Below are 27,792 nucleotides of genomic sequence, written 5' to 3' on the forward strand. Positions count from 1 at the left end.
AGGGGCTTGGTGGGCCCTATCAGTCCTCCCCAAATACTGTACCAACATACATAAAATCAAACTGATCTTGAAGAAAATAAGCTATTATTCATTATCATCACGCCAAGAAATTTTAAATAAGAGCCTAGAGCAGAATAGTGAAGAATTAGAACACCTCCAATAAAAACTGAAATATTTATTTAGAAGTAAAGAATTACAAAAAGGCAGAAAATCTCACTTCACACAAACTGCATGCTAAATGGTATATTTTAGAGTGCAGATGAGAAGATTACCATTCTGCGGCGAACATTTGCTGAAGAGGTCTTGCTTCAAAATAAAAGACTATGCTGAGGTGTTAATCACGTCCTGTCTTGTGATAATTAATACTTTACTGATTATTAACTACTACTGTACTGTCACATCGTGTAGCTAAACAGCTAGTTTCTTTTTATAAACTATTGCTGGGTTTCAGATCTGGCTTTTTAAAATGTTTTTGTATGGGAATATGCCTCCGTTACTCCAAAACATACTTTTTTAAATAAGGAGAACACATCATAGTACCACAAAGGACTGACTTGAGTCCCAAACAGAAACGTATTGAAATATAAATGTTCAAATTTTTGAGGCAATTACACTTAAGTGTCATGGTAAAAGTTGAAAAAGTTAGGGATCATAATTTTTAGGCATCATTAATCACAGAAAATACAGATAGGTCTCTCACAAGGGCTCCAGTGGGAGTTAGCAACAGTTTAGGAAGATGCCTATACACATTTCTTGCTTGGTTGCCCTTCTTTGTGCACGGAAAATTACACCGTGGTCACTTACTTGGAACTGTATTTCAGAAATGGTGATGATAATAATTATAATAGTTAAAGGTAAGGTAAAGGACCCCTGGATGGTTAAGTCCAGTGAAATTGGACTGGCCACGTTGTTCAGATGTCTGATTATCGTTTTCCAAAGCAGATACTCTATTCTCAACTTAAGAATGGAAAGTGCAATACTGGTGGACAACAAAAGAGGTTAAAAGATGCTCTCAAATCTGAAAACAAATTATAAGCACTGACAATTGGGAAACCCTGGCTTGTGAGCGCTCCAATTGGAGAATAGCCTCTGGCATCATGGATTTTGAAGAAGTGCCAATTCATGACAAAAGGGAGAAATGAGTAAAGAGGAAGGCAGGACTGGCAAATCCTCATTGTGACCAACTCCTGCTTAGAAATCTATGTACCCACTGTGGAAGGATGTGCGGATCCAGAATTGGCCTGCACAGTCATTTATGGACACGCCACTAAGACATGGAAAACAATCTTACTCGGCCGCGAGTGATCACCAAGAGGGAGAGAGAATAGTTAAATACATCTGTGCTGAAAATCAAGTTTGTCTTCCAAAAATAGGCATCTAGAGAGTTCAAATGTTTAGACAGGAAGGGAAAGAAAAGGCAAAGGAGACACTCTGAAGACAAAAAAGGGGAACAATTCAGAAACCAGCACACAGGACAGTAAGGTTTCAAGAAAACGTTTTTCTTTGAGGAATACTTCCCATTACCCCAAGACTGTACATCCAAAAAGTCTTTCATTTAAAAAATATAAAGCCACCCCATGTGCTAGCCTCAAACAGTGGGAAAAGATCAGGAACTTTTTGTGTGCGTGCACTAATACATAACTTATCCTAAGAGAAAGAATGATTACCTTTCTTTGATAAATGGCAATCCAATCTGTAGTGGCAAACCATTTGTGGTTTTTAATATCATTCACCCCATTCTTGAGATTTCCGTATCGTTTGGTCAAATCTACCTGGAGTAAATTTCTTAGTAGATCCTTAAGGTCTGAACTGAAGTGTGATGGGAATCGTACCTACAAAACACACCAGATATATATTTAATATTGCTATATAGACACCTCTTTTCCCTTCTTCTTCTAGAAAGAAAAGGAGAAACAAGATTATGAATTATGTTTTGGTATTATAAAGAAGACCAAACCTAAATACAAAATTGCATTGGAGCTATACATTAATATATATGCCTGGCTGTTGCTTGAAGCACCAGATCATGCCTCATTCTCCTCTCTTCTGCAGCAGCAACTAACATACAGAACAACTGGCGTAATGTTAATTGTAGGGATGAGAAACTTGCAAAGCGAGTGGCAGCCAATGAGCAGAAGGGGGGTGGGATGGGAAAAGTTTAAACATGATCCCATCATATGATTTATAGGATGAGAGAGATGTGGGATTGCTGTCTTCAACAGCAGTCAGCCATGTGCTGCAACAGCCAGATCCTGCATCATGTATAAGCCACCATTAATATTATTATTATGATGGTTTTTTAAAAAAAATATAAAGTATTAGAAAATAATTGAACACCACAAATCCTCTGTTTTACTCAAAATAAAGAATCATGAGAAACCACAGACAATACTTGTTGCCACTCCTCTTCCCCTTCTATGGCTGTGAAAAGTTACAAGAACTGGCTGCAGTGGTGGACTTGGGTACCATGGTGCCCTGTGCAAGGCCAATGCCGCCCTGCCCTCACACTGCCTTCCCAAAGGCAGGTATGGAGGCACTCACCTTTGGGAAGAAGGCGCGAGGGCTCTGGCAGGGTCCTGGAGCTGCCCTACCTCCTTCCCAAAGCTGGAAGCGCACTCTCTAGGCTTTGGAAAGGAGGTGGGAAGGCTCTGGGACCTTGTCAGTACCCTTAATGCCTCCTTCCCAGAGCCTTGCTTACTGTGTTCTGAGATGGTGCCTCCTTCACTCAGCGCCCAGTGCATGCACACCGCTTGCACAACGACAAATCCGCTCCTGCTGGCTGCTCTCTCTCTCTCTCCTGCTTTAACTTTAGCTAAAACTCATTTCCTTCTCTCATTCCCTTGTTTCTGAAGCTCATTCTGCTATTTTGCCTTATGTTGACTAGTCAGGGGGGCTTGGCAGGCAGCACCTGAAAGTGTCTAAGACAACATTTCTGTTTTGACTTCATTTTTGGTGGGTTCAGAAGGAATCTAGACACCAGTGGTTGTGGAGAGGGGAATTCAATTGTGGGGTTGAATAACGGGGCACCCCAGCTGTAGATTACAAACCATTAGTGCTGTTAACTAACCACAACTGCACCTGGTGCAAACCATATATAATTGATCTAACTTTTCATTATCCAAAACTCTTTTTTCTTCTAATTAAAAGAACAAAATAATCCAACCACTAAATAATAATAATAATAATAATAATAATAATAATACTGAATTTGATCCAGGGCACATCAGAGCACAGCAGTACATATTTACAGTGCGTGACTCCATCCTGAAGTAATAATTTCAGCTCATGTGCAGAGTACATAAAACCAGAGCGACTATGATCAGCCTCTTATGTCTGAGATTAGGGATGAGATCTTCCAGGTTTAGGGAAGGATGGGGAGTCATATCCAGGTAGACAAAGAGCCCAAACTTTTCATTTTAGAAATTCACTCACATACTCACAAAAAAAGAAAGACTGCAATAAGAACAAAAAACATTTTCTTCTTTTCTGCATTCAAAGTATTCTAAACTTAGAACTTTGGTGGATCCAGAGATTTTTTTCTGGAAATATTCTGGAATTGCCTGTGGCTTAGACCAACATGCCCTGCTCCACCCAGTAGCTGCTGCAGATTTTAATAAGTGAGCACAGTTAATAGTTTGTTGCAAGCCATCCACTACTTTGCTTCCCAATTCAATTCACACGCACACAAAAATGCTAAATGATTAAGGAAAAAAATAAAGATAGGTTATTCACACAGTGTCCAGTGTTTCTTCCTTGACTGCTCTCCTCTCCTCCCTATCTCTTTGTTACAAAACAAATATTGAAGTAACCAAAACAAAGCAAAAGCTCCTTGAAGGAGGAAAAACGCCTTGTAAACAGAAACATGAGCAAACCTGTTCATGAAAATTAAAATAAGAACACACAAGTAACAGAAAAGTTAATGGACATAACACGGATCATTTGCAGGATCCCAGCAACTCTCGCTTACCTTTCCAGAAACAATTTTTTCATAAATCTGGATTGGTTGATCTGCAAAGAATGGAGGATATCCAGCTGCCATTTCATAAATTAAAACTCCTAAGGCCCACCAATCCACTGCTTTGTTGTAGCCCTGGCAAAACAAAGATATAGTAGTTAGTGATATCCAACCAAATATAATATACTAATATAAACACACTTAAGTTTTAGGTGATATTCTAAAACTTTTACCAGCTTCAGCTCATCCAACAGCTGCAGTGATTCCTGGACCAGGACAGCTTGATCACAGTAATACAGGCACTAATATCTTCAGGGTTGGATTACTGCAATGTATGATGTGGGGCTTTTAGGGATGCGGGTGGCACTGTGGGTTAAACCACAGAGCCTAGGGCTTGCCGATTAGGTCGGCGGTTCGAATCCCCGTGACGGGGTGAGCTCCCATTGCTCGGTCCCTGCTCCTGCCAACCTAGCAGTTCGAAAGCATGTCAAAGTGCAAGTAGATAAATAGGTACCGCTCCGGCGGGAAGGTAAACGGCGTTTCCGTGCGCTGCTCTGGTTCGCAAGAAGCGGCTTAGACATGCTGGCCACATGACCCGGAAGCTGTACGCCGGCTCCCTCGGCCAATAAAGCGAGATGAGCGCCGCAACCCCAGAGTCGGCCACGACTGGACCTAATGGTCAGGGGTCCCTTTACCTTTATGATGTGGGGCTTACCTTGCTTTTGGGTCTAAAAACTAGTTTGTGCAGAATGCTGCAGCACAATTGCTCACAGAGATAAGGCCCTGCCAATATATTAAACCTGTGCAGAGAGACCTGCACAGGCTGCCAATTTGTTAATAGGGTCAAATTCAATGTGTTAATCTTAGTAAATAATAGCCTTTAACAGCCTACTCAACTTACTAAGACAGATTCCACAAGAATCAATATCTCTGACAAATCCTATCGCCATACTGACTTGGAAGTTAAGCTCCATTCAAATTCAGTTAAAACTTCTTCCAAATGTGCCTGTTTAAGACTGTCGTCTTCCTCTTTTAACTAGTTAACACCGTGAAGCATTATGAAATACCTTGCTGAGAATTATTTCTGGCGCCAAGTATTCTGGAGTCCCACATAACGTCCAGGTTCTGCCTTTTACTCTTTTTGCAAACCCAAAATCTGTGACCTAGTAGCACAGAAAAAAGAGTTACCACATTATCCAAGCTTTAGTTTTTTCTTAGTAATAACCTGAACGTTACATATAGCTTTCAAAAGCATTCAACCACAGAAGTGGTTCCATGTCCTATGGTTGATTCAAAATTCAGATATTTTCAAATCAAGGCATGACATATGTTTTGCTTTTGATTCGAAGCTATACAAAATGCCAAAAGAAGAATCACCAGGAAGCACAAGCTTTAGACATGCTATATGTAACATTAGGCAATAAAAAGTTTTTCTCAATTAACATTAAGCATTTCGTTAGTATCACTTGCAGATATGATACATCTTGGATCAAGTTTCAGAATTCCCTTTGGTTGATAACCTGCAAAACCAACCAATCAAGGTATTTAATTTATCACCACCCGTTTCCTTACAATGCAAACATTTAAACGTTCTGTATTTCTTGCTATGGAATGAAGCTGAGCTTGAAAACGTTTGTCTTCATCATACCTGGATATATCCTTGCTGGTCAATTAAAAGATTTTCGGGTTTCAGATCTCTGTAGATGAGGTCTAGTGAATGGAGGTACTCAAATGTTAGCACTATCTGAGCTGCATAAAATCGTGCATGTGGTTCACTGTAAACAAATGAAAATTATTAGGCTATTAAACCATGGTCAACATTTGCAGACATAGCATACTCATATGTGATAACAGAAATGTTAAACTCTAAGGAAATAAAGAAAACTACAAACGGGTTGTATCCAACACTGCTGTTCCACTTAAGCAAGAGACTCCCGCTTGCCCAATGGAACTCTGCTCTCATCTCCAGGCCCCTGTGGGCCTTTAAAAGTTGCTCCACAGGGTTGGGGGACCCTTTGGAGCAAATTTTGGGTGTACGAAGGGAAAGGAGAAGAAAAGGATGTCCTGTTGTACAAGCAGAATTTTTTTAAAATAATTTTAAATAATGAAATGTCTATTTTTATCTTATAAAGGAACTGCACAACCTAATGTTATTGCTATGTTCTTATCTATCATTCTCTACTACCTATTTGAAGGCAAAACTGTTTTTCAAAGGTACTTCTGAAAGCCTTAATGGTCATAATGGATAAGAATAAAGTAAGGATCCCCTTGCAAATATTTCCTAAACATCTGAAAGCTAAGAGCTATCACCTCTTTCTCATTCCCTTCCTCACATCATTTTTCATAAATTATAATTCATTTATTATCTTACCTGAATCTTCCAATTCTTCTTAGATGTGAGAACATTTCACCCCCAGGAACATATTCCATAACCATGTATAAATTAGAATTGTCCTAAGGGAAAGTGAAGTATGTTCAGTTGTAAACCTGGGGTACTTAGGACAACACAAGTAAATTGCATTTTTTTCTGACAAGCAAACATAAAATAATACCAATAATACATTTTAAGTACTTTTATTATTGAAGGCTGAACATAAAATAAGACAGGAAACATTCAAGTGGCCCATGAATTCAAACTGACCATACTTTTTCTATTTTTCTCAGTGTTTAAGAGGCTCCCTAAAAGTCAGTACAGCAAGTTGCTGGGGGGGGGGGGAGGATTGGCAACTTAAACAAACCCAGGGTGATGAGGCGATTTGAAATTTTTGCTTTGGGCTTTTTGCTTTGTTGGGATCACTCCTTCAAGTCCTTAAAGCTTATCAAGTCCTTAAAGATATCATGCATATCTCCTTTTGATCAGACTGTGATCAGGATGACGGCCAAGCATTTAGCTTCATTTTTATTTTTTTTACAGTTGGAGAGTCTAAAATCACCTTTGTTTTGACCTGTGGGTCAGGAATCACTAGACTCTAAAAAGACAGAAAGCTGTGCAAGAAAAATGTAATAACAGTTTACCTTCTTGCTTGGTATTTACCTTAAAAGAATACTCCAGTCTTACAAGGAAAGGGAAGTTCACTGCTTGTAATATTCTCTTTTCATTAAGTGTGTGTTCTATTTGCTTCAGCTTAACCACCTAGGAACAAAGCATTTTTTATTAAACGCTTGAGTCTAAACATTAAGAGAATTCAAACAAGTCCACGTCTTCTTAGTGGAAAGAGGAAAAAATAATAACTTAAGAACAGCACTTCTAAAAGACGGTGGCGAGTGCTACATATAGCTCTCAAAGCACGGATTGCTACACCCACGTTAATACAGCAAAGTTAGGTAGCAAGGCAGTTATCCTCTTTTACCTTTTAGAAGATGCTACATCTGAAGAAGAATGGCATGGCACACTATACCTTTTTCAACTCTGGCCTTTCTGCTGACACTGTCAAAGGAGTATCGAGAGGAATTCTAACAAATATGGTCTGTGTGCACATGCAGTTCAAATACTACAAGAGTCTAGAAGCTCAGTTCACTTGGCGCACAAAGTGGGGTTTTCAGGGCATAAAGCTTATCTACACACAGATATCTGGGGGTCCATTTTTTTTACTTTCATATAGCCTATTAAAAACGTTTGCTGCTTAGAAGCGTTCTCATATACTCTGTAGCTTCCTTCCTGACTAGGCATGATTTCCTTCTGTGAAAACTGCTTAATCACTGCAAAACAAAAAAAGGAGCTCTCCTACTTTTGTCTGTTTGCATAGTAAGCTAGTTTTTTTAAAAAATTATAATAATGCTTGTGCTCAACAGAGCCTGTCAGAAGTCTGCTAATACCCAATATTCCACCTGTTCTTAACAGCCACAGACCACTATAATTTCCTTACTTCCCTATTCTGAATGCATTTTGAGAGCTACAGAAGGAGAGAGTGAAAGCAGCAAACTGGCAACTGGCGAGATGTCAGGAAGTTCAAACATTTCTCCAGGAACCAGGAAAAGGAGACTCACTCTCTTACACGTTACTATGGGTAGCAGAATAACCAACTGACGAAGAATACAACAGCTTAAAAACTTCAGAAGCCACAGCACCCTTTAGATGTTTTCCAGCTGAGTGAGCAGTTCCCATGCAGCTGGTTGAAATGGCTATGTGGCTAGCGCCTGATCAGTGTCTTTCCGAAGGAATGCCTTTTTTCCTCGCAGATGTACAAGATCTCCCCATGGATAAGCAGCTGCCACAGGCTCGGAGAACATCCACGCCAAGCCCTAACACAAACAGCCTTATGAAAGCTTTTATATAATCAGATGTCACCTCTCTGCACGTTACTGAAGAATGTCCAACGTCTATAAATTTTGGGAACCATTTTCTTGCACATGCATGGCTACAAATGATGGTCCTGGGGCAAAGTCTTATGTGTGCATAAGATAACTGATAGACATTCAAACTTGTGGCAAACTGGCGCATAGTAATTTTCATGACAGATCTGTAAACTGCAGCAAAGGACGGGCAGCAAGGACGTAGTGAGAAGTGTCACAACTGTGTGGAGAAAGGGCTCATAGGCCGCCTCATTCCTCCCCTTATGTAGCCTTCCTTCTCCAGCTGTTCAAAATCAATGTCAATATGCAAGGAGTAGGTGTGGGATAACAGCCTCTTGTCACCATTCGGAATGCCATCTGCAAGCTAGAGGGCAATCTTCCATAGGAAACCAGGTTTCTAAAATGCCCAGGCAGCTTCCACAAGAGCAGCAGTTTCCCTGCTTCACAAGGAGCATTTTACAGCTCCTTGGGGGCGAAAGGAAAAGTGACGGGTGGCGGCAATGGAGCTTAGTGCAGACCGTAAACACTGTGTGTTACTCGGCACTAATATTAACCACCGGCAAGGGGCTCAAGAGAACTGTGCCTGGAAAAGTAAGGACATGGCTTGCTTGCACATAAGATCGCTTTCCAATTAAAGATTAACTTGATCCATGGCAAGCAGGCAGCAATGGAAAAGAGGAGGGGCCATGGGGGAAAGGAGGAGAGGCAAGCATAGCACAGGAGATACCAGCAAGGCTCTACTGTTATCAGGCGCCTTAGCAGAAGAACATGGGACACACACAGTTGTGCATTCACTCTACACATGCCACTGTTAGAAGCGCAGAGGTGTGGGCATTGATCTGAAATCACTGTAAGCCAGAGGTTTTCGTGCTTTTTGAGTCCACGGCTCCCTTGACCAACTACATTCTTTCTGCGGCACCCCCTGAGGGGTTCTTGCCTGCAGAACCAGCAGCCTATCACCCTTTTTCAAACACCCTCCCTTGTGGAGTGTTCCCACAGCCTCCTCTCCCATCTCCCTGGGAGTCCTCTGGGCAGCTGCAGCTTCCACCCTTAGTCTCTGAGCTGCCCCACCCCCACATCCCCAAAGAGAGGTGCCTCCTTACATTGCCCCACGGGGGCCTGGGAAGCACCCCCTAGCCAGCTCCTGAGGCACCATTCACCTGGGGAGCTTGTAGCCAGGGCTGCTGCAACGAACAGCTGTGCAAGCCTTTGGGAGGCAGAGACCCAAAAAGACATCAGGGGGGAGGGAGGGAAGGAAAGAGGAACAGGAGCCATTGTTGCCTATGGCACCCCTGCCCATCATTCAAGGCACCCCAAGGTGCCATGGCATACTGGTTGAAAACCACTACTGTAAGCCCAAATGGGCACCCAAAATGTCTGAAAGGACCTGGATCTCCCCAAAGGCTGGGCAAGCTGCCTGCAACATGGATTACAAAAGTATAGCTCTGATGAATAATTATTCCACTGCATATGGAAATGTGAATGTTAGCTGAGGTTTTTAATTTTGAGAACCCAGTTCTTAACTTTGGGCAAAATGAAACTCAAAACAGATGGGTCTATTTTTGAATCATAAAAGTACAATAAAAATAACAATCTGGTACGGAAAACATGTACATTGCTTGAGATTCATGCTGGTATTCATAATTTGTGTATTAATGTCTGTCTATATTATTGAAACTAGCCTGTGGGGTGTTGATTTGCCACATGCCAACTCCCTTCCAAATTTGCAGCTGCTAGACTATATTAAAACACCAAACTAAAAATACTCCCTTCTTATCTAGTACTGCTCCCTGATACAAGATAACTGGAGAAATGCAAGATGCTTGTGAATAGAACGTAAGCTATCAATGTAGTCAAATGAGTAGCAATGGCTAGCTTAAAAAGTGGATCACGCTGTATCAGCCAGCTATTTTCCAATGCTCATTTAAGAGAATTGCTTACTTCTTTTAAAAGATTTTAGGTAGGCCCATGCAAATATTAAGCAGCAAAAAAGCAAGAATCCCCTTCATATTTAGTAAGTAGGAAGACGGCTTCACTGCCCAATATTACAGAAAGGTAGAAAATATATACATTTGCATAATCTTTATTCCTGGGAGAGAATGAAGGATCAAGCATTTTACTGTGAGAGTACAAAAGATAGTAGAATATATCCAGTTGAAATTGAGTAATCTGCATGAGCAAAAGATTCATATGCATAACAGGATATGCATGCTAAGATTAAGGACACTAAAATACTGCATTCTATTTTTGTATCACTTTTGTATCTATTTTGTATCACTTTGTATCACTTTGAGTGTAAAAATCTTAACTTAGAAATAATGTTCTTTAAAATTAATTGCCAATAAAAAACTTCACAGGCAATTTGCAATTATAGTATCCATTAAGTATTTCAAAACAAAACAAAAACGTAAAGTGCCCAAATTGGCTTCCACTGTCAGTAAATGACTATTACTTCCGTAAGGCAAACTTCAGGAAAACTCTTGAGCAGCAATCCAACTATTTTTTCACCAGGGTCATAACTAGCACACAACAGTATTAATAGATGTTGCAAGTACTCCACCCTAATGAAACAGAACACAAATATTAGTGTTCAACAAACACAGTAGATTATTATAATAAAAAATATACCAACTTTTTGTTTATCCAGTATCTTCATGGCATAATACTGCTCTGTGGATTTGTGTTTCACCAGCATGACTCTGCCAAATGATCCGGTTCCAAGTGTTTTTAGCCTCTCAAAGTCATCTAAACCAGCAGTATTCTACATGAACACAAAACAAGATACTGAGATATTCCAAGTATAAAAAGATAAACGTTTTTGTAACTTCAATTATAAATATAACAGCAGCCATAAAAGGTCATATGATCTTTCTGTTCTCCATCTCTCTCCTTTCTCCCTTCTTGAGAAATATTATCCAAAAAGTCAGGAAGCCCTGTAGCCCCCCCAGTGGAAGGAGGCTACAGGAGGAGAAAAGAAAGATCACTGTGCAAGCCACCTTCTGTTCATACTCCCTCTGGACACAAAGTGTGTTAATTCATCAAGAAGGATGTCAACCATCTTCTGTTGTAATCATAAATGAAAAATGTGAAATAGCTACTAGCTGGATTTCATGTAATTCACCATATATTTGTTAATAGTATTAGTACTAGAGGGGAAAAATACAATGTATTTTGTAAAGTGGAAAATACCCTTTACAAAATAGGAATATTAATTCTTACTAGGCAGCAGCAGAGGCTGGTTGCACACAATTAAGTATTTAACTATTTTTTAAAAATGCACCAACTTGGCCTTTTTCTAGGTCAAAACCATGTTTCTGAGGGCAAGCACCCTTATTTCCTGTTAGGGACAAGTACACACTACAGTTCCAGTATGACTGGGGAGGAATGGAGTGTACAGAGATGAGCTGGCTTCCCTCCACCTCAGTTCTGACCTGATATGTTTTCTCCTCGCACAGAATTAAATACCTCCCATTGACTTCAGACATTTAAGGGGCTAGAATCTGCAGCCTGTTACAGTTGAAAGACGTCTTGACACTTCCCCAATCACGGTTAAGATAACAGAGTTTTAATATATTAAACTTTTCTCAAAGAGCTGATGGATCTAGGAGACACAAAAACTCTCATGCAGCCTATAACAAGTGGTAGACAAGAGTCATGTTGGATTGAAGTCCAAGCAATACAGTTGAACAGAAGTTAAGAGCTATGGTGATAGAGGGTTTATTAGTATTAGGCCCCAATCTGAACAGGCCTCCTGTTCCACCTATGACAATGCAACAAACAGAGCTCCACAAGAAAGCTCAAATATCACCACTAGGTTACCTGTGGCCATGTTCTGACGTCATAAGCCATGTTTTGTTGTTGTTAGGAAATAACCAACCAGTGTTTAACATAAATTGTGATGAATCAGAAAGCCCAGCTTATTGTCACATGAAAACATAGCTAGTAAGGTCTCTGTGAGGAAACTAAGTAACCAATGAAGACCATTTATTTGGTTAAACAGTCACTCTCCACATTCACTACTGAACAACTGTTTGCCACTTTTAAGTACACCCAAAAACAGGTGCATGGGATGAAGACATCATTAAAAGTTTCCTGCACAGAACCTAATTATTTTTTTCCAGGAATTATCACAACTGTATCACATATAAGAGTGATTCCCAAACATGAAAGACTAAATTGCAAGAAAATGGTAGTTAAATTGGGTTTTGTTACCTGAGGGGGGCTTTCCCATTTTCTTAAAAAGTCTTCTTTGGCTTTGGCTAGGAACTCTTTCACTGTAAGCAAAAACGAAAATGTGATGTTTAGAACAATTCACTAAAGTATCGAAAGCGATCTGAAATTATTTTAAGGCTGCTTTACGAAGTGCCAGTGAAAACTCATAACTCTTCAACTCACACGCTAAATAAGAAGCAAGGTTTCTACAGTAGATCTAACAGCTCTCTAAAGCTTATGAATTACAATTTCAGCACAAGTCTGCTTAAACTAGTTTAAAATCTAACAGGCCACACCACTGGACACGCGAGCAGGCTTTAAGGTGATGCAGATCCCTCTTAGATGAACTGGCGGCAGATTGTAAAGTTAACAAAAGTCCCCTGTTGGTATTTGGAGAGCAAACAGTTCTCCTTAATAGAATGCATCACTTTTGCTTAAAGGCTGTTTGCAAGCTGAAGAATCAAGTGCACAGCATTACTGCAAGCAAAGGCAAAACATAGGGTTACAAAATTGCACATTAGAGCTGCCCACAGTCAGAGACTATCTTAAAGTACTAATTTTGCATTTCAGGTGATATTCGGTACACTCCATGTAAAATGTGCACAAAAATAAAAAGTCAATTACTTCTACATTTTAAGCATTTGAACATTATTATTAGCCAAACCACAGCAGGCTATTCTGTAAAAATTCTGCATTCCTAAGTGAGGGTTACTTATCTCAGGGCAGAACAGTTAGGGAATCCTGGTCTGAGGTGGCCAGAACAGGAGTAACCTTATCCTATGTTTTGGAAGATTATTGCCTGGTTAGATCCACCTGCAGTGGACACATTGTAGTGTGGCGCTGGTGGGGAAAGGAGATTAATGAACTAGTTGTGCAATGCATTAGATCCTGGCCTACATCACAATTTAAGTAAATTGCTTCCTTTGAAATTCCACTCCAAGTCAAGTGAAAGAAAGTTAAATGTTGCATAGTATTAGGGATCTAAATGAGTTTGAGTGTGTGAAAAGAAACAAATTGTGTAAAATATATGAAGACTTTTCAAATGTGAAGATGACCTTCCACCCCAAGTGCACATTTTAGTAATATCTTAGTTTTATAATTGGATTGTCCTCCTTTTCCTAATTGTATAGTATAGTCAATGACTTTGGGCTCTAATGAAAGAATGAGCATACCAAAGGTTTCTAAAGGTTTCACCAAGGATTTGTAGGAACATTCACCCGCATAGATGTGATGAAAAGAAAGAAAGAAAGAAAGAAAGAGAAAAAGGGTTTACGTATTTTCCATATGAGGCACACAGAAATCAAATTCATCCCAACCCAGCTCCCTTCCCACCCTTCTCTTCCCTAGGAAATGGCCATCAGTATACATCATACCTCCCACGTTGTCAAAGCAGACTACACCACAAATTTTAACTGTATAAAAAGCAACCAAATGATCACACACACATTTTCACTTAGAGAACCAACAGGTAAGAATTGTAAAGTATTGTACTGTACACTGGAAAAAAGGGTACATAAGTTATCTTGGGAAGAGGACTTCAGTAATAATTTAAAGCAACAGGTGCCCAGCGATACCAATACAGATATAAATATATTATATGCTAAAATCTTAGAAGAAACCAAGTATGCCATTTATATAGCAGTTATGCTGATTTAAAAGACTTACCACTTGCCCCCCAAACTGCATATTCAGTAATGCATATTAAGATGAAATTTCATCGGCTGCAAACCAACAAAGCTATATGTAATTGGGGGGGGGGGGAGAGAGACTGCATGTGCAGCCCAAGATTTGACATCTCCACAGCAACCAAGCACACTTTTGAGCTGGCATGCCATATTCTGAACAGAAAAGCAACTTGCTTGTTCAGCAACGTAAGTGGCAGAAGAGGAAATACACAAAAAAACTATATGTGCAGTTGTGTCCATGCGCCCCCCCCCATACACTTATAACCAGACTACATCATGGCCTTGAACTTCACACCCACATTCCATCACTTGGTTAGCACACCCACAAATGTTAAACCTATCCAAAAATCAGAGCCATCTTTACACAGAATCATTATGGAAAATAACACTAACTGCTCAAGATTCCAATTCCAATTGCAGTTTTCTGGAGTGTCTGAAACTGTAATATAGTCATCTTGGATGATTTTAAAGTAGCTACTTCCTTTTCCAACACTTCTATTTGTCCACACTGTCCATAACACACTTCAAAACATTCAACTGAATAAATTTAAAATACAACACACACAGCCAAAATATAATGAACCCATTGTTTTTGGTCTTGGTTCAGATGACCATCTAAACCACAATTTGATATCCTGGTTTGATAACTGTCTAGTAACTATAGCTCCTTCAGTTCATGTGAAATCGGAAATAGTGTTTCAATCAAAAGTGAAAGCAGAAGTATTCACTCTCCTCCTTTTGCATGAGAAGGAAGAGGATGCTTGCCACAGCTTGTTTGCTATACAGTAATCCAAATAATATGATGGTCTGAACTGGATCATAGTGGGATAGGATGGAAGATATAATTTGCTTTGCCACATTACTCAATTATGAGATCGCACTGTTTAGTAAAAAAATATCGCAAGATAGGAACAAATATTTTTGGGTGAATATCTCCTTCATCCTCTATGAATCACACACTTTTTCCCCCATGTAAAATTTGAGATAAAAAAAGAAGCTAGTTCATATACATATTTCTGGGAACTCTCATTGTAACCATATTGTTTGTTGTTTGTTTATTAATCATATCAGACAACTGTATATGTGGAAAAGGGCTAATTTAACATAGTTTCTATCCTCCAGCTACAAAGTCTAAGAGCAGATTGCAAGTCAAAGTGGCACAAGAAAGTAAGTACATGGGAAATGTGCAATATTCAAATAAATAATGAAAACAAGTTTTTTAGCAGGGTTCTAAATAATTCTCCTGTGAAAAGCTTTTTAAGAAAAATCTGTACAGTTAACTTATTTCAATTAGAATTTTTAAGAATGAAGCTAGTACTGTACTGGTGAATATTTGACATGTGAACTCATAACGTGGATGTAATTCCTAGATAGTAGATATGTCTTAAAGATTTCTGGAAAGAGCTTCTTAATGTTTCCTTACAAGTTATAGGTAAAATCATTCCACAGCTGCCCTCTTTATGCTTATTATGTATGGCGAATTTAGCCCAACTCAAATGAGTGAATAATTTGATCATAATGGAAATAAAACCTTTAGCTCTACAAATATTTAAAACTTAGAAGAGCATTTACTTTAAAAACAAAAACTAAGTTTAGACATATCTGGGACATATTTTCTAAATTCTGAAAGTATATGGCAATAATTTAGATTTCTGGAATTTTAAATATAGAAACATGCACCAGCTAATCATATACTGGCAGTGGTTTGACATACTCCCTTGTTACTGTGAAAATAATTTCATACTGAAGAGTCAACCCCAATAAGGCAATAAAGAAGTAAAAAAATCCATGAGAAAAAGACACACCCATATTTGCACAAGCCCGAGGTAAGAGCTATGAAGTAATTACCTGGACTCTTCCTCCTTTTGGCTCTCATGTACACACAGAATTCAGAGTTTTATGCAAAAGTCCTTAAGGACCATGTCAGCATGCCAGCTCCTGGAGTCCACACATGGTGGGCACCTCTGTCTCCACTAGAAGCAGAATACCCAACACAGACGACGTGAAAAACACAGCTGGACTCGAATTTAATAGCAATGAAAGCACCTGTATTGTTTTAGGTATTTATGTTACTGGCTTCCCTCACTCCTGCTACCTGGGCAGATGGTGAGGACAGAAACCTTGCTTCTTGTTCTCTTACTTGTTTTCCACACACCCACACCCACACACCCCTACCTGCCCTTGTATTTTCAAAGTCTAAGATAACTAAGTATGTGAGCTTAATGAAATTGTCCTCTCCCAGCTTCTCCTGTGGCAAACCAGCAATACGAAACCTTCATGGGTCTGAAAACATACTGTAATATGAAAGGACCCCTTTCCCTCCCCCCCTTCCTTCGCCCTGGGAATAAAGCTACTTCAACAATTGCAGGCTGCTGCATGTGTGAGAACACAGAGAGAACATGTGTTCTGGAGCTATGGACTTTGCTTTCCACCTTACGCATGACCCTAATGTGTGCTAGCAAAACATGCACCGTGGTGTATGAGAGTAATCCCCCAAAAGTCACAGAAGTAAAGGGCAGACATCTTGCAGTTTGTGAACGTGCCTTCATTCTATCTTTGGCTCAGATGCTATTTAGGCTCAGAAGTTATTTTGAGACTTGAGACTCCAAAAATTCCAGTGACCTCATGGGCAACAGACCCCAAGCCCTACAGGACTGCTGCAGGACAGGAAAGCCCAATAGTATCTGGCCTGGTCAGACTGGTTAGCAGCAAGTAGAATCGAGAGCAATAAAGACCTATGGGCTTAACACATTGCAGCTGCAGGATTAACAGCTACTGTCAAACATCCATGAGAAATGCTTATTCTCCAGCAGCTTTTACAACCCTCACACATTATTATTGGGGGGGGGGGGCGAGAAACCAACCTTTTATGTTATCACAAATATTCTATTTTTCCAAAGCAAGCGTTTCCACAGTAACCACATTACTGTAAAAGGGATAACAATCAGGAAGTCATTGAAACAAGCCTGGGCACAAAACAGACAGCAATCCTACCTAAACAGAGGTCATTTCTGAACAGAGAACACCCTGTCTACTTCAGTTTATTTATACACAAACACAATACAGCCATCAAAATTTTACTAAAGGTGTGGCAGTGTCCACGCCTAGAGCTACGTTTCCATAACACATTTTGGATCTTGCTATTTGCTTCTAACTAGGGCTGTGCGTCTTTTTATAGTAAGCCTTCATTTAACAGCAACCTCCCCCCACCCCACCTTTCATTTACAGCACATATATTTCACAGCTAGAATGCAGTCAACGGGGCTCAAGAGATTAAAAGGAAATTCGGGATCATCAAAACAAATGATACAGTTGAGTATAACTGAGACGCTAGCAGTTTACGGGTCAGATTAACAATACTTGCTCATGAGCATATTTCTCCAGCGTGCCAATTCTGGAACTTCTTTTCAAGAGGGATATTGTAGACAAAAGCATCTTATGTGAACATTAGAGTCTATATTTACAATGTACAAACTTTACTACCATGGAAATAAATGAGTCAGACTCGAGATGAGGGGCGGGAGGAGAAGCGGGCAGCTTCAGGTTAAAACCCGGCAGACATGTTTTCAGTTTCTGTATGTCAGAAGCGTGCTTTAAAACCGCCTTATGAAATACCTCAAAGTTATCAGCCTCCTAACAATTTGTTCACACTCCGGAAGAGCAGCTAAAGTTTAATGAAAACCCTTTAAGATTCCATCTACATACAGCTCTGGGCAGGCAAACTACCTTAATTTCCCCTTTGTTGCACCTTGTCCCTGCTCTTAATCTGAAGCTAGCCTTACAGTTTAGATTCTCTGTGGTGGTGAACAGCAATTCCTTCCCAGCAACCATGGGGCCCACTCACTACTCAGTGAGTGGGCCTAAGCAGAGACAGAGCTGCCCGTGATATTCTGCTGTGTTTTTGAGGCAGCTGTGGAGATTACCACTCCCTCCACCCACCTCCTCACCACCAGAGTGTGTTGCAGAATGCAAAGGAACTGGCAATCACACAGCTGGTCTCTATGAAACAGGAATGAGGAAAACAGTAGTGACAGGAAATTGGTCCTTGTGTTCCCCAGTCCACATAGTGATTGAGTGCTGCTGGTGCGTTACCTTGGCTCTGGGTGCCTCTGGGTTAAAGGCAAGAGAGCAGGGTGAAAAGTGACGGGGCAGAGGAGAGACAAATTATCCCCTCAATTCCAAGGATTGCATATCACATTCAAATATGCCTTGGTAGGGCTTATAAGCCCTTAGGAGGGAACTTTATAGTAAAAGTATATGAAAAAAACTAGTCTTGGCAGACTCTAGGGTTGTGCGCTCATCTCACTCTAGATGCCGGGAGCCAGCGCTGTCCGCAGGCACTTCCGGGTCACGTGGCCAGCGTGACAAAGCTGCTCTGGCGAGCCAGTGCTGAACACAGGGAAACGCCGTTTACCTTCCCGCTAGTAAGCTGTCCCTATTTATCTACTTGCACCCGGGGGGTGCTTTCGAACTGCTAGGTTGGCAGGCGCTGGGACCGAGCAGCGGGGGCGCATCCCGCCGCGGGGATTCGAACCGCCGACCATGCGATCGGCAAGTCCTAGGTGCTGAGGTTGTACCCACAGCGCCACCCGCGAGACTGCTCTGCTATTCCTTTAAGAGCTGAAAACACCTGTCTAGAGGGAAGTTCCACAGTAACTACATAGGACAGTCTTCACCAACCTGGTACTGTCCAGCTGTTTTCGACCATAACGGGAATGGCAAGAGTTGCAGAACAAAACAGCTGAAGGGTATCAGGTTGGAATCAAAGATCCAATGTAGTCATTTCTGAATAAATAAAGACCCACAGTGTGCAAATATGACTGTCAGTATAGATCCAGGTGACAGAAAGTCAAGTGATTAATTTGGTTGCCATGTATCAGGTATTAAGAAACATCAAAAGGATTTATTATGTAGATAGACTGCAATAAAATATTATAGTCTTCCCTTTTCCAGGAAAATGGTCCCCCCTCCCCCACTCTTGTTTATCACCATAGTTTAGCTTAGCTTCTGGGGAAACAGGAGAGGAGGAGATTTAGAAGCATGGGTTTTGAATTTGACACATCCATAAAGTGTTCAAATTAAAATTACGTTTTCAGGTATTTAAACAATTCTGGTGTGCACGCCTGCCTGAGAGCATGCAGAAGGAGAAGAGGTGAAGCATCATTCACCCGCCCCAAATCATCACCTTATAAAGTAGCATTTGTTCAGCTTTAAAACAATCAGGACTCTTGGAAGTACATCACTTAATTTGAAAATCTCAAACTAATAAGCCCAAGGTCTTTCATTAACAGAGTTGTTATCGCATTAGCTTTCAAATCAAGGGAAACTTCAATGTTTACATTTGTCAGGAGTTATTTTATTCATTGCAGTACTGAGGTCAATTAGCTGCTGTGACCAACCTTAGTTTCTAGGGTGGTTTTATCTAACCTGAAGAATTCTTTATATGAAAGATCTGTAATGAAAACAGATGCATTTAAGTAATTAACATATGTTAAACAAATAACATTAAGTCTAATATTGCATGTATAGACAGCTAGAGGCATAGTTTAAGAAAACCACATTTTTACTTTTGCATATCACTTGGATATGTCACTAAATTGCTAAACTACATGAAATGTGTGTTCATGTGTGTGTGTGCTTGGATCGAAAGGGTGTATTGTGAGAATGAAAAGGCACTTTAAGTTGTGTAAGACAGCCTCCCTCGGAATTTTGACAATTTCTCCAGTGAGAAGGAGCCAAGAGACCCTCTTGTGCAAGTGCGTACCACTCACACGTCTCAAGTTTTCATCTATTATATTATATCTATTATATATATCATCTATTATATTTCATCTATTATATATGTTATATTTTCATCTAACACACACACATGTATGAGCTCCTGCACATTCACTTCCACATTGTTTTCAGCTGATCACCAGTGTTTCCGCAGACTATACAGAGCTTCTTCATTTGAATGTTGTCATAAAATCTGGAGTAACTGCACAACTACAACAGCTCTAGTGATACTAATTCCAATGATGTGCTTCAACTTATGTAGGAGAAATTAAGAGCTATGTAAGTGTACCCCAAAGATGCACTCAGGTATTCCATTTCTGAACCCTCAAACCATTGTTTGCATATTGGAATATTGCCTGCTTGCAAGCTCCCGCCACTCCAATGCACCCAGGAGGTTGGCCATTACACCCAGCCCCAGCAGAATGTGGTTCAGAGAAAGCCCTCCAAACCAGAAATGCAAGCCTCCCTGAGTTCCTCATTTGGGGGACTTGCTCTAAACCACAGTGTGCAGAGTTTAGGCAGAATGGCAAACTATGGTTTGATCAAACTAAGCAGTTTAAGTGCATAGCATGAAAGGAAGAAGAGAACAGACTGGCATATGGCCTGTTCCCAGTTGATTGGAAACATGACATCTGAAGGCAGCCCACGAGGGGTGGGGGATGGGATTGAATAAGTACACAGCCTGTAAACACAGCCAGAGAACTTTAATAATAAAAAAATGTGCACATGCTCTTCAGTTTGTCTTAGATAAGAATGCACAGGAAGCTGCCTTGCAGCAAGAAAGACCACTGGCCCATCAGTATTGTCAACACTGTTAAACAGTGGCTCTCCCGGGTTGCAGGCAGGAGTTTCCCCACTTCTTGGAGATGTCTGGGATTGAACCTGGGTTCTTTTGTGTTCAAAGCATGTGCTCTGTTCACAATGAGCTACGGTCCTTTACTCAGAATGAAAGGAGCAAGTCCCCAGCACCTACTATGCTGAAGTTCTTTCTGTCCTGCAGGGAGATGCCATAAGTGCAAGTGGAAGCAAAGGAAGTTACGGTATGCTCTTCAAAGGAATATGCCAAAAGATTTCTTCTAAGCTAGATACACAGGGACTGGGTGAGGTGGGATGTCAGTCGGATGCTGGATATCTAAACCAGCTTACCTCTCCCAATCATGGCCCTGGTCAACAAATTTGGACATGCAAGCCCACCAAGGCATTTGTCTGTGTGGACTGCTGATCCGGTGGCAAGTCCACACCCTTCTAAAGATAGCATTGGATTCAGCATTCCTATCCTGCCCCTGATGTCCATGACGGGGCATCACATTTCCATAGAGCATACAGCAGGGCAGCTAACACAATAGCCTTCAGCAACCTCTGGAGGACACCATGTTGGTTAGCTTGACATACACATGTAACATAAAATATGCAAGTGTCCCTGGACTGTGATAATTTCCCGACTTTATCTGGGATATCAACCATGCAGTTTAAACCTAAACGTGCTGGGGTAAGCATGCATATGCAGAACAGGACATACTGTCTCTCCCACATGAGATAAGTTAATCATGCTATCTGATCTGGCTATCGATTAAAGCTGACTCCACCAAATAGCCATTAGGGGCTATACAAAAGATTGCATGTATATGTGTGGATGCAATTCCAAGTGCCAAATGCAGTTTTATACCCAGTAAGACACGCTTTATATGCAAATGATCTGAACCAGCATGGAGATCACTGTATAGAAATCTGATTCTGGATGTTATTTGCTTTGCTCATAATATGGAAAATTCTACTAAAGACTACATGTACACTGTGTCAGTATATAGTTCACAAACAGAAAAAGAACCAGACTTCTTCCATCTATTTTTTGCAATAAAAGCGGGGGGGGGGGGCGCGAATATCAAGGGAAGATAAATCTATTGGCCTACATTTCCTATGGGTCAGATTTTACTTATGCACCTGAATAAGTAGTTACCATGTCTGAAATAGGCCACTGCCTGAATCAGATTCTGTTTTTGCATATACACTAGCCTCCCCAAAAGTCAGGTCACACATCATGTTTCTTCCATGATTATGAGACTGGAGCATTAGAAAGGCAATTTATTTTTTGCTGTATTCTTAAAAAACCAAAACCAAAACCAAAAAAAACCCATGATTGCAGCCCTGCAGATAAGCATCCTTTTTTATTATCCTCTGTACTGATCTTGCCTTTTATTTAAGTTATTTCAACACATTAAAAGCAGCATTGCTATTTAAATTGCATTTTTCACACTAGTGAAATGCTTGCAATATTTATTTTGGAAAAAAATTTTTTTGGAAGCTCAGGAAGCATGATGCCATTCGACAAAACCTTTTTCTGAAAATAAGCTTAAATACAAAACTATATGCTTAAAACAAAATGGTATGTACAGTTATTTGGTCCTTTGCCTATTTCATTGAAGTTTGGGGCAGATAATCTATATTCTGCTTCTGCCTGCTATATAAGTGATCTCAAAATCAAATTTGTTTGACAGAAATGTTGACAAAAATCAATTTGGTAATCTGATCACAGCAACTGCCTTAATACCTCACCAGATCAGCTTCAATTTAAAATGCCAGCACCTTAATTTAAATGTATTCTCCACCACACACACAAAATTCTCTTTCTCCATAATTCCTTGAGATTAATAAATGTAGCAAAATCTACCACACACAGAAAGCTAAAAAAATTCCTCATCTGCAAATGATGAGACAAACATTTGACTCAGATATTTATGTAAATTTCTACAAATGGTGACATGAAAGATGCTAAAAGAAAACTAATTAAAATAAAAGCTAGGATGCTTCTAGCTTTTAGGATGCTTCTACAAGTCTTCACTTACAATTGTTAAACTTTAATTATACATAGCAAAAAATATAAACTTACAAAGAAAGCATTAGCTCTGTTATAATTTATATTCTATTAAATGCTGCATCCAGATACATTATAGAATACTAAACAATTTACTACTGGTCTTTTTTTCTTTTTAGAGCAACTCTATAATAACTAGATGAAAAAGAAAACAGCTCACAATAAATTAACGTAACACAGGGGATAATTCTGTATACTTCCTTTAAAAGCAGATAAATTTATCGTTCCAACGAAACTATAACATTAGAAACATGGAAGTGACTTACCATTCATGTTGAAAGGCTGGTTTTTGGAAACATATTGCTAGTAATGTTTGCCCAGTAAATGAGTTATTTAATCTCTAAAGTAAAAGCATTGATGCTCTCACATATGGCCACTAGAACTGGAAGACAAACAAATCCAGAGAGCTTGTATTCATCCAGCCAGCTTGAGATATGCAAACTATCCAATAAAAATACCAGCAGTTGATAGCAGATCCATATTCAAATAGCGATGCTCATTAATGACTTGTTTTTGAGCCAGGATTACCTATACACAGATAAAGCGACTCAAAATGGCAGAGGGGGGAAAAGCAAAAACGCCAGGATGTTTTAAGATGTTCTCAATTATATCAAGCACTGCTTGTTTCCATAGCAACCTTAGAGGAGAATTATCGGTCTGCTTGTACCCAGCCAGTAGTTTCTCCTAAAGCTTTAATTTATCCACATAAGCAACATATTTCTATGTTTTTTATTAATATGACTTTTTTTAAAAAAATAGTGTTTCTTCACAGGCACAAAACTCAAGATAGTCTAGCAGATGCTCTATAGGATATTAGGAAATACCTGGAAAGTGCTCAAAGCATAACTCCCCCCCCCCCCCGCCTATTATAATCTACTGTCATGCTACATCATGCAGCACAACCAACCAACTTCCTTGGAATTAACTCATTCCACACACAGTACAACCTATACGGTACCATCTAGATTGCTGGTCTACCATTATTACCATCACTACTGTATTGTGATTTATAGCAAACAGAGTATTACATAAATGTGCTTCAAACTAAAAGCAATCATACACCATTCCCAACAATAAATACATCAACAAGATCACCACTAAAACAGCTATTTAAAAAAATGTAAAACCATCAAGCCACAGAGAAATACAATTAACAACCATATGCCAGACGTAGAGGAAAGTCTGAACCTGGCACTGAAAAATGGTGGGTCTTGGTGCAAGATACGCTTCCATTGGAAAAGCATTCCAACCGAGGGTCTTTACAGTGAAGGGCCTCTCTCTTGTAACCACCCATCACATTTCTGTTGGAAGGACACTTGGACAAGGGCCCATGATCATGATTTAAGTGTCTGGGTAGGTTGATAATGAGAGAGATGTTCTGTAAGGCAACAGGTTCCCAACTATATAAGACTTCATAGTCAAAACCATCACTGTGATTGACCCCAGAAATTTATCAGAAGCCAGGGCAAAACAGGTGTTACATGTAAAGGTTAATTTGTACACTGTGCTTTATATTTTTATGCAGTTCTCTTTAATAATCCTATAATATATGGTGCTATGTCCATCCCATACACACAAAACCAGAGCAGAATGATTTCTCCAAAGTCGCCCACAATAAAATCACAGTTGATCCGGAACTCAAATTTGTAGCATTCAAGGTGTTAACTCCCTGGCCTGGTCAAACAAGAAAACCAGAGACACCTAATAATCTGTGACTGGACTCCAGCTCCCATCACCCCCAATCAGCATGTCCAATGGCTAGATATGATGGAACTTGTTGTCCAGCAAAATCTGGAGAGCTAAATGCTAAACTCACACAAGAAAAACCAGTGTTTCATGTATTGACTGTTTAGAATCCCAAACACAAAGCCATGGTATAAGCTTACCAAGTGTATATAGGTAGACACTTGAAAACCTAGTTCAACCATAATGATATTCAGAAATGCTTTACCACAATTAAGGAAAACAAACAATGGCTAAACATTATACATAATGTCTCCATGGTATTTAGAAGCTTAAATAAAGAATCAACGGGGGTCTTTGAAACTATGTAAAATACTGTATTTTCTAAAAATGGAGAACAAAAGTAACAATCCTTGTCAGTATTAAAAAGCCATTGGAAACAGATAAGTGCTTTTAAGCCAAAAAATGCAGCCAGAAGATCAGTGTGTAACTTAAAACACTTCATAGTATGCGCTTCACACACTAATGTCCATCTGATCCCCGAAAACCTGAATGGAGGCAATACAGCTTCCCAATAACCTGTCGCAGCAGTGAGCAGCTTAACTCAGGGTAGGGAGAGAGAGAACTATTCTGCTCACATTATTAAACCACAAGAAGCTAACAACCCACAGAGATACAGCTTCCTCTTTGAGGACTATAACTGCATAACAAGATGTTTTGCAAAGAGGATATGTCGAAGCAATAGACCAGGGCCCAGCAAACTTTTTCAGCAGGGGGCCGGTCCACTGTCCCTCAGACCTTGTGCGCGGCTGGACTATTTTTTTTTTTTGGGGGGGGGGGAATGAATGAATTCCTATGCCCCACAAATAACCCAGAGATGCATTTTAAATAAAAGCACACATTCTACTCATGTAAAAACACCAGGCAGGCCCCACAAATAACTCAGAGATGTAGTTTTAAAAAAGGACACATTCTGCTCATGTAAAAACACGCTGATTCCTGGACCGTTCGCTGGCCGGATTTAGAAGGCAATTGGGCTGGATCCGGCCCCTGGGCCTTAGTTTGCCTACCCATGCAATAGACCTATAGGGCTGCAATAGAATTTTTACCATTCTAGTTTTCATCCCTCCTTTCCAGTGCTACAATTACATGGTTTTAAATGAGATTTGCTCTCTTTTTTGAACATCTAAGTGCATCTATGCACCTTAAAGATTAAGGCACTGTGTTGCTCACATCCTCCTCTCCCCTTTATGTTTCCCTCCGATATTCCACACTGGGGTGTAGAGGGTGTTAGGGGAGGGGTAGTACCTCTGATGGGGGACACATTATAATCATTCTGGGATAGTTTGTCCACTTTTGGTTCCCACCCTGCACTCAACTCTTACCAACTCCTAGAAACTGTCACCCCAAGAAATGGCTTCCACTGGTTGGCTAAACCAGGTGAGGGTCTCAAACCTTTGGTGATTTAGGGTCTTCCCCTGCATGCAAAGACAGGCTCCGGCAGATTGAGCAGAGAAAAGAAATAGTGGGTCCGACAGTCAAGAAGACACGTGCTGTAGAGGGAAATGAGGGGCGGGAGGGGGGGAGCATCAACCTGGGAAGGTAGCCCATCTAGGAGAAAGAAAACTCTGATCCTAAACCACTGTTGCCTTATGGCTATACACTTTTGTGATAAAGGCTTTGGGAGTAATCTCTGAGGAAAAATCTGTACCTGCTGCCATGCAGAACATCTTCAGGAGAAGAAAAATGGCTGAGGAGTAAGTCCTATACAATCTGAAGTGGAATCCCTAAGATGTCCTGCAGCCAAGGGGAATCTTGTTGTCTGGGCACCCCAGGACCTCCACACATACTACCCAGGCACACATACTGCCCAAAGGTCACTTTGATGATGCTAATGCAGCAAAATCAATGTGGGAGTCAGCAGTTCTAAGTTACCATGGGATACCTTGGACTGGGAAAGTGACATAGATATACCATAAATCACATCAAATCAAAATATTAAAAGAATGGACAGCGCCTTGTTTCTAAAATAATGACCTGGCAGCTTTACATTTATTGTTGGGTTTGTTCACCAAAATAAAGAATATAACAAGAGCTCTACTGGATGAAACCAAGGCCTGTCTAGTCTAGCAATTATTTTCTCACTGTAGCCAACCAGATGCCTATGGGAAGTCCACACACAAGACAAATGCCCAACAGTATTACTGTTTCCAATCACAGTCCAAAGCCTTTTTAATATACTGTTTTGGTGCTTTTGTATTCATTTACACTATGTGGGTTTTTTCTATTTGATGTTTAAAATGACTATGAAATGGCAAAATAATTCTTTTTTTGATGCAGATGGCATATAAATGTTAAATTAACTAAGAAACCTGAACCGCAAGACAGTAGAAATATGGCTACATGTTCTGCCAGCAGTTTGCTATTTAAGCAACATTCTAGTCAAGGTTCAAGAAGAAATAGAAGATCACAGGCACAATGCATTTTATAGGCGGAAGATTTACAGTGCACCTATTAAGTTCTCACATAATATAATACAATCTTTTTTCCTAGAAAAAAAAATACAATTTTCCAGCAATACGTAGCATACATAATGAATTTGCCTTCTTTCAAAAATATGTTCAGATAGTTATAAAATTCAGTTGGCTAACTGGTTTCAGCTTCAACGCAGTGGGTTGGATCCAGACTTGGGAGTAAATCAATGGCTAACTTAAGTCCTATTTATTTCAGTGGTTCTACTCTCACCATGGCTGTCTGGATCTAATCCATTGCATTGTTCAAAAAGCCAGTTTAGAAGACACATTGCAAGTAATATAGATTGTTTATAAAAATGGTCTCCGGCTGCAAAAATGTAATGGAAAATGTATCTAGAGAAGAGTATTTGTTTATTTGTTTTATTCAGGAGATGTTTCAAATCAATAGTATCTAAAAAGAAATAAAGCACGCGTAACTTCTACATGTCTAGATAGGCTTGTCTGAACAAAAATGTTTCAAACAGATGCCCAAAAGAGAACCGTGAAGGTGCTTGCCTGGTGTCAAAAAACTGCCAAACTAAAAGAATGATTTTTTATGAGATCCTTGGAAGATAAAAGGTGGTAAAGGTAAAGGGACCCCTGACCATTAGGTCCAGTCGTAGACAACTCTGGGGTTGCGGCACTCATCTCACTTTACTGGCCAAGGGAGCCAGCATACAGCATGTGGCCAGCATGACTAAGCTGCTTCTGGTGAACCAGAGCAGCGCATGGAAACACCGTTTACCTTCCCGCCAGAGCGGTACCTACTTATCAACTTGCACTTCGTGCTTTTGAACTGCT

General features: G+C 40.1%; 1 protein-coding gene across 3 annotated transcripts in view; it reads right to left on the reverse strand.

The window, feature by feature from the left end:
- The window catches only part of PRKACB (protein kinase cAMP-activated catalytic subunit beta), a 56,824-nt gene that overhangs the window by 3,766 nt on the left and 25,266 nt on the right, over positions 1-27,792 (reverse strand). For 2 of the 3 annotated variants that reach the window (XM_028732970.2, XM_028732968.2), the window contains exons 2-9: positions 12,461-12,522; positions 10,881-11,009; positions 6,990-7,088; positions 6,327-6,409; positions 5,604-5,730; positions 5,023-5,118; positions 3,968-4,090; positions 1,668-1,832 (exon numbers count right to left, since the gene is read on the reverse strand). In XM_028732970.2, coding sequence (XP_028588803.1) covers positions 1,668-1,832; positions 3,968-4,090; positions 5,023-5,118; positions 5,604-5,730; positions 6,327-6,409; positions 6,990-7,088; positions 10,881-11,009; positions 12,461-12,522 — 884 coding nt within the window. Of the gene's footprint in view, positions 1-1,667; positions 1,833-3,967; positions 4,091-5,022; positions 5,119-5,603; positions 5,731-6,326; positions 6,410-6,989; positions 7,089-10,880; positions 11,010-12,460; positions 12,523-23,061; positions 23,335-27,792 lie in introns of those variants that run through there. The other variant, XM_028732972.2, reaches the window with a different exon arrangement.

The sequence above is a fragment of the Podarcis muralis genome, chromosome 5 (genome assembly GCF_964188315.1).
Source record: "Podarcis muralis chromosome 5, rPodMur119.hap1.1, whole genome shotgun sequence".
In the NCBI taxonomy this organism is placed as follows: domain Eukaryota; kingdom Metazoa; phylum Chordata; class Lepidosauria; order Squamata; family Lacertidae; genus Podarcis; species Podarcis muralis.